Source organism: Bacillus rossius, chromosome 2 (genome assembly GCF_032445375.1).
Source record: "Bacillus rossius redtenbacheri isolate Brsri chromosome 2, Brsri_v3, whole genome shotgun sequence".
Lineage (NCBI taxonomy): Eukaryota > Metazoa > Arthropoda > Insecta > Phasmatodea > Bacillidae > Bacillus > Bacillus rossius.
In genome coordinates this window covers 117,336,984-117,345,377 of record NC_086331.1, presented here as the reverse complement: position 1 = coordinate 117,345,377, position 8,394 = coordinate 117,336,984, and the positions used below count along the sequence as shown (strand labels likewise).

General features: G+C 41.8%; 1 protein-coding gene across 3 annotated transcripts in view; it reads left to right on the top strand.

The window, feature by feature from the left end:
* Window positions 1-2,646: 2,646 nt before the first annotated feature.
* LOC134529673 (putative ATPase N2B) overlaps window positions 2,647-8,394 on the top strand; it is a 32,229-nt gene continuing 26,481 nt past the window's right edge. For 2 of the 3 annotated variants that reach the window (XM_063364011.1, XM_063364009.1), the window contains exons 1-2: window positions 2,738-3,068; window positions 5,310-5,495. In XM_063364011.1, coding sequence (XP_063220081.1) covers window positions 2,748-3,068; window positions 5,310-5,495 — 507 coding nt within the window. In that variant the 5' untranslated portion in view covers window positions 2,738-2,747. The other variant, XM_063364012.1, reaches the window with a different exon arrangement.

Sequence of the window (8,394 nt, the reverse complement as noted above, 5' to 3'; positions counted from 1 at the left end):
TCACCCCCAAGACCACAAGGGAGCCACCCCTAGTCCGAGCGGGAGACCAAGTCTACGTCCGGGTCCACCCGCTGTCTTCAGCCCCCCGCAACTACTGTGCCGGATTGGCACCGCGCTGGAGCGGGCCTTACAAAGTCCAGAGACGCGTGGGCAAGACCGCATATCTGGTCAAACTCGGGGGGGCGGCGCATCTGGAAGATCCACCGCGACGATCTACGACTGGTCACGACACCGGGTGAGCTGATGCCGGAAGAACCCGACCACGACGAGACACACGACGACATGCACGACGATGAACAACCGGTAGCAGACGAGCCCGAACCGGCTACCGGAGAGCATGACCACGACATCCGAACCAGGAGGACAGAAGAGGCCCTCGACGACCTGGAAACACCAAGTGATGCACAAGATCCCACGCACGATATGATGTCACGCCAACCAGGACAGATGACCTGCCACGAACAGGTGACCATCATCGACGTCTCACTGAGCGATCCGGAGGGCCTATTGGATACACCGCCACCGTCATCAACGAACCCGACGACGTGGTACTCGGCACCGCCAGAGAACAACTACATCTCTGTGCGGCTGGGCCAGTGATCGCCCACGCATCAGAGGAGGAGGCGGCAACCCTACCTGAGGGCACAACACACGTCGTGGAGGAACCCGACGACGAGGCAGGAGAAACCTCGGGTATACCCGAACGAAGGAGGCAACCTTACTCTAGCGGGCCATCCAACAACCATGACGCGAGCAACCACCGTACAACACCGATGGAAGACCACAACAAAACCACCACTTGGACGCCTCACGACCCACCAGAAGCGCCCGACAAACCGCCCACACGCCAAGTGATGAGACCCGCCAAGGACAGGCGGCCCCCGGGGTACCTGGCCGAGTACGATCTCGGGAGGGCTCAGAGGGGCCACCGCGGCCCCCGCAATCCTGAGGGCACAACGGAGGAAACTCGACCACCGGTGAATACACACTACCACCTGCGACCGCCCAGAGCCCCAACCGCCTGGACATGCTGTGAAAACTATACCACCACACCACACCACCACATGACCACAACACTGCACACCACCACCACCTACCTCATCACGCCTCCACGTGGCCCCACCAGTCGCAGCCACCAGGTCCAGAGCGCCGGCCCCACCAGCCTCAGCCACCCCAGGCGCCAGGATGGGGAGTCAACGACATGCTAGGGGTGCAAACCGCTGCAGAGCCTGATCGCGTGCAAGGCCGGGCTTCTTCAGGGGGGGGGTTTGACGTCGTACCGACCGAAGGCCATTAGCCCGGCCTCAGCCCGCAGTACTGGCTCCTGCTGGTGGAATGCACACCTCGCCAAGTCTCCACCCAGATGAGACGAGCGGCGTAACCTTGGCGCATGGTGGGAGTGTCCCCCCCCCCCTCCGCACGCCAACCCCTGAGGAGTTCTGATCAGCCGACAGAGCTAGCCTGGCGCCCTCCCGGAAAACACCCCAATTTTCACGTACAGCTCCTTAGACTCGCCGTGGGAATCGCACCCGAAACCCTGGCTGATGGCAGCGGTGGGTTACTTCAAACCGCACCTAAAGTGGGGCCAGCCATGGGGCCAATGCAAAAGGATTAGGAAACTTACACTATGTTTGTTAGTCTGTGATGGCAAGATGTTATAGACCCCTTTGTGCGTGGATGCATTCGACCTCTGTGCCGAGCGAGCTGCGACTGGTGTTCTGGGTCACCGAGGGCCACGTTTCCCGTGTGAAGTACGCGGAGCACAGGAACTACTCGGGCTGACATTTGCGGCATAGTTGCACAATGAACAATATTATTTTACATAAGAAAGACAAGTGATTGTGTTACTTTAATTAATATTCAACACTTAGTGATTAAATGAATAAATAAAAATGTTTAGGATTATATTCAGTGGACGAGTACATACACTACAGCAGCAGATGAACACACCAACATTCATAATAGCTGCGCAGCAGGCTACCGACCCACGACCTTAGAGTCGTTGCCTTCGCTTCAATGACTTACACCACCAGTGTGTTCGTTGCATGCACATGCTAAAGGGAGGTTATCGATGTGGCCTAACAGCCTGTGCGAAGTGTAGCCCCTATGGTTCCTGTCAAGTTTTTTTTTGCTAGTTTGCATTCTTACATAGCTAGGAATCAGCGCACCAAGCTGGTATGGTAGTGTGTACCTTTTCAATAGCTAGCCTATTTCACTCATAGTATTTTGCAGCCTACAAGCTTAGTGGACTTTCCTGAGGCGGACGACCCACACAGCAGCATTTGGTTAGGTTCAAAGCTAGCCTGGTGCCGTTATTGATAATTTCAACATTCTAGCACCAGAAACACTACCAACTAAGCCAAGCCCGGGTTTCAGCCACCTGACCGCGGGGGATGGCAGTAATATCATTTTTTAGCACTAAGTAATTTGTTATAATCTCACTTTTAATCCTGTTCAATCTAACTTTGATATGGAGTATACTTTTTTTTATAATGATGTGTAGTATAAAACTATTTTAAATATAATTATTGTGAACCAAACCTTGATTCTGCTCTCTTTAAAAACACTGGAAAATATTCGTTAGCCTATTTATAAATCCTACTATTTTAATTATATCCATAATACAAAGTTAATTTTATATTTTTTGAGAATGCAGAATTTTTGGCCTGTTGTATTGGTGTACCGCGCATGTTAAAATACCACCTGTACAATGTTTATAAACAGAAAATAGGTTAGTTTCTGTAAATATGTTGTCGAACTTCTGTAGTTTGCGTTATAGATTTATTTTTTATTCAACCGTACATGTTGTAAGAAAACAATCATCTGAGCTCTGCCAATTACTCAATGAAAAAATACGGCTTGGCGAACTTTCGGATGATGCTTTTCAAAGAAAAGTCACCGAAAGTTTACAACGTGTGTATGATGATGTTAAGCAGTATTCTCCTAGAACGAGTTTTTGGCCAAAAATGTTTCAGAAAAAGTTAAAAGCACCAAAGGGTTTGTACATCTACGGTGCGGTGGGTGGAGGAAAAACCATGTTGATGGATATGTTTTTCGAATGCTGTAAGGTAAAGCTTTTGTCATTTAAATTTCATTTTTAAGGTCTATTCCCAATAGAGCTGTAACAGCTGACCATCTTGTTTTGACTACTTCTTTTTAAGTGGGTTTTTGTACATTTTTGCATTATTTTACACATGTTGTATCCAACAAAGTTTGGGAGTATTCTAGTCGACGATACCATAATATTATTAATGATGATGCCAAAATGGCACTGCATACATCATCACTTCTACTTTCTTTTGGGACAAGTATGTGAATATGGGGGTTTTGGGCAGGAATAATGAACACACTATTTTTCAAGTAATTTATTATTATAATCTATTATGATTTTACAGTATTGTGAACTAGTCTATAATCCCCCCGCTCTAGTCTATTTTGCAATACCACACATCGCAAAATATAATAGACCGGGTAGGACTGTATTTTAATTCACGATATTGATAAAATATTATTTCGAAAATAGTTACAATTTATGGAACCAAGGAAATATTATTTTGAAACATCTCACTATAAAAAAATTAAATACCGTTATCACTAAATATAATAGACTGTTTGGGACGGTATTCTACTACATGATACAGAGAAAAATTATTTTGAAACGTCTCACTTTCAGAAAATTAAATACTGGTATCACCAAATAGAATAGACCGGTAGGGCTGTTTTCTACTTCACTATACCTATTAAAATATAAAGCATTTTCATCATGGTATTTAACTTCTGTTATCACAAAATAGACTAGACCGGGTGGGCCTATTTTCTATTTCATAATATCAAAAAAATTTATTCACAAACATTTTTATTTTATACAAATGAAATACCACTTTTGCAAAACCAACTAGACCTTATATAATTTGAGTCTCTTTTACAATATCCTTCACCTATAATTTACTCATTAATATACTTACACGAAAATTTTTTTACTAGCAGAGCTATGCTCACCAAATCTTTTGCTTTGTGATTAGCACTAAAAAATTGCACTACTAACCTACAGGAGAATAGCCATTTTTACATTACCTAATAACTTTCATGATTCACCTAACGAAAGTAAATGAAACACCCAAAACACACCACTCACCTAACACATCAAACAAAATTCACATAAAATGCATTTCACAAACATTTAAATGCCATAAAAAACCACTTTCTTTTCTCAGCATTATGGCAATAATAGTTTTGTCACTATTTCTCTTGTAGATTATAAATTTACACCAATTTGCCATTCCTCCTTTTAATTTATTCGTTATCATGAAACATGAACCGTCACTTCCCTGGTTACTACTATAGTCACAACCACACATTCTCTCTCCACACTGTACCATTATATTTTTTCAATATAAATAAACACGACTTTTCTCTTCTCTCTTGACTACTACACTCATTACCCCATATATCCAATAAGTTTCTTATTACCTACTTAATGCTTTTTGTGTACTTATTTATTCAGTTTATAATGATATTCAATTCTACTTATTAATTCACTCCTGGTATAACCGACCGCTACTATCGCTCCAAAACTCACACTATTATTCTTCTTCTTTTTTTTCCATAGTGCTGTTTTGTCTTTCGCTGTTGCCAATACTACGTACATACTATATTTTCCTTCGTTCCACCATTCAATTTATAATCATTGGCCAACTTCCATGACATCATTCATTGCCCCTCTGTGATTTTGAACCAATAGGAATCCGGTATTGAATAATAGAATTTACTGGAAGTTGTCATAACTCTGGAAGAAATTGAAGAAATCCTCTCTTGCAGCAGAATCTTAGTCTGAAGCTGGCCATCTACCACATGCGGTAATGGATTTAAATTTTATCCTCAACTTAACAATTTGGGCTAATATTCTTCGAGAGATTATTGCAGTGAACGTCAGAATACAGAAAGAGAACAATATCATTTTGTGTTCTGTGGCACTAATCCCAACATTTTTCTGAAGGGGTTTCAGGAAACAATTGCAAAACTGATATCAGGATGGTCAGACTGCGACTTGAACTCGAGTCCTTAGAAATTATTGTAAATGTAGTGTTTCTGTGATTAGGGTAAGCCAACTTAGATTCTTATTTATTTATTGTTACTTCTGAATTTATTTAAGTTTTTTTATCATCAATATGTTAGCAATTTTCTTTCAAATTTTATAGCTAAGTTTTTTCAGTTTGCATATGTAGGCCTATTGCAACTAATAGGATAATTTAGAAGTATAACCAGTGACCATTGTGTGATTTCGTTAACTGTCACACATTATTTTGCAGGTTAATGGTAAGAAGCGTGTTCATTTCCATTCTTTTATGATGGATGTCCATTCACAAATTCATGAACTTAAGAAAAATGTGGTTAGAGACCCTACAAGCACAAAACCACAACCATTTGATCCTATTGCACCTGTAGCTGAAGCCATGAGTCAAGAGTCATGGCTTATTTGCTTTGATGAGTTTCAGGTAAGTAGTACTGTTGATTTATAGTTTTTTGGACACAGGTTGGTTAGCAGTGGTATGGTATCTTAAGCCACCATGTTGTTCGGTGTTCTGTATTGAATGCTATCTATATAAAAACATATTTTCAGCATTAAAAATTAGCCATGAAATTCTTGCCAGAAGTATTATTTCTTTACACTTTTCAGTTTGTTTTTCCAATTGCAGCATTTGATTTTGGTTCTGCGGAGTTTATGTGCATGGAGAAAAGTAGAGAAGAGCTTGCTCAAGCTACGTTTCTTCGTGCAATTTTGAGACACACAAAGCCAGTTTACAATTTGCTAGCTCAAGGAGCTTAACAAGATAGGCACCCACCGATATACTTTCTCCTTATCCCTTCACAGAACATGAACTCTCTCTTTCCTTCTTTCTCTTGCACCATAACTGCTGGCTAAGCACATTTGGTCTAGGACTATACTAATAAAACAATATTGTGTAATGTATCACAAGTCTTTTCTCCTCTAAGGATAAGGTACCTAACTGGCGAGCAATCCCTTTGAATTGAACCTCTATGGAACTTTTGAGTAGTGACCCTGTGTTATTACAGTGGAATGAGAAAGGTGATGGTTTCCTCATCAGCCTATACTGTTCTCGTTCGTTGTGGGTGCAAAGAGACTGCTCCCAAATTTGTGAGTGCGAGCGAAGTGGGCTGATATGCAACTATATGTACGTGCAATGAATGTGCGGGAAGGTCCTGCTTCAATCAGAATATTCCACATTCCGTGGAGGAATGCAATTTTGAAGGCAACTGCGATACAGAGGATCATATTAAAGCCAGTGTCTTAACCAGGGAAGATAATGCAAAACAAGGGAGATTTTAATGACTGACAATAATTTAATTTATACATATTCATTTTTTATTTCAACATAAATTCCATCAAGTTACATGTTTGTAAACAAATTCTAAAATTCTTTAGTGAAAAGATGCTGTTTTCGTCTGTTTTTATAACAGTTTATGTTAGTAAAATGATATCAACTCTTTAATTTAATCATTTTATCACAGTAATGAGTTCTTCCAAAACAGAAAATTTTGGCACCAATAGCACCTCCATATGGTTGTGCATTGCTGAGTTATGGCATTTTGTGGAAAAATCCAAGATGGCGAACATTTATTGAAAATTTAAGGGTGTTCCTCATGCAGGATTTTTTTCTTTTTTAATTTTTTGGGGAAGTACCGAGGGACTTATCATATTTCAGAATAATCAGCTATCTAATAATTATTTCTGTCTCAAATCTTAATTTGCCTTAATAACATGGAATTAATTTGTCTTGTTTACGAAGAAAGGCTGCAAAATATCACACCTAGAGTTTAGGATGTATCTGTACATGTACAGTAGTCCGGCATTCAATGGTCCAGAATGCCCGAAGGACCGGCGCATAAGCCAACTAAGCAGTCTTATACGAAAAACCTATAATTTTTAGTTAAGGTTGAAAATGATTTTAAAGTACACATATATGTGATAGTAAAAACTGCTTGTTGCGGCCTATGTGCCGTTAGTTTGTTATGTTGGTCACACAAATTTTTTAATATTTTGTTTGCTTATTTAATTTTTAGTGGGCATTTTATTTTAATTCCCAGTTGAAGGCTTGGCCTGAGCCGCATGGGTCAGCTGCCGCATCGTCCCTTCCCGCATTCCTTTCCCGAGCTGTCTCGGCAGTCCCTTTCAGTTTCTCCCGCCTGTATGCATGTACAGACGTGTAATAGTGCGCACTACCAGTGCCTCGAGCACATCTCGTCTCTGGTGCACTTGCTACTGTCATCATTAGCGTGGCACGGCCGCGATTAGGTATCACAGCTGTGCTGTGCTTCTTTAGTCATGTTCATGTCTCTTGTTCCAGCACCCTTGAGCACGAACTGTGTGTTTCGAGACGGATCTGCACCATGCATCCAGCCTACTCGAGCATGATTCTAGCTACGCTCTCTGTTTCTTCTCTTCCCACCAGAATCCCTTCTCTCCCAAGGCCTGAATTCCACCTTCCATCTTGTCATCTAGCTCTCCGCCCCCCTTTCTTTCTCTTTGACAAGACTACAGCGGCCACTACCCCTAGCGTGATCTCGGTGTGCTACCTGTTGTCACTTAGGAACTAAACTAAAGTCCCTGTAGTTCTTGAATTTGCCACCATCGGCACCGCCTCTCGGGGCGTCCATCACTCTGACCCCCCTTCTCCTTTTAGGCCATCTCATGAACTCCCACCTCCTGCGTACATTATTTTTTGTGTATTTGTATGCCCCTAAGTGCCTCTTTAACTTGGTGCAATTACTGCCCCTCATGAGCAGTCAGCGTGCAGTCTTCAACGTATGTTCGTATAGTGTTCGGAGGCCCTCTCGCACTTAAGTTCACTACTGCGAATTTGAGTAGGTCACTTCACTACTCTTTAGCATGTAGTCCCACGACTAAGGGTTTTTTTCCCTTTTCTTACTTTATGACAGCATTATGTTGTTGGTGTTAGTTGTTCTGATTGATTGTGCTTTTGTTCTCTGCATACGTGGTGACACATTTCAGCTCCATGACTTAATTCTAGGATCACTCCATATATGGAAAGTGATACTCACTGTTCTCCTTTTTGTAGCTTATAAATTTCTAAATTTAGATTCTGTATTTGTCTTCGCTAATTGTTCTTTTTACTTTTATTGCTTACTTTTATTCCTTCTGGATCAGCTACTGCCTTTCAGGATGGCCTCACCTTCATACCTTCAGTGCACATGCAGGCAGATAAGTGAAAACAGGAATGTATAACATTTATTTGTTTAAGATAAACTCTCTTTATACTGGTCTTTCCTTAAGTTACTGACTTCTGCTTTCCCCTGTTGGTTGTTGGTGAGTAGGTCAAAGCAAGGATAGTGACACCACCTTTTCACTTAATC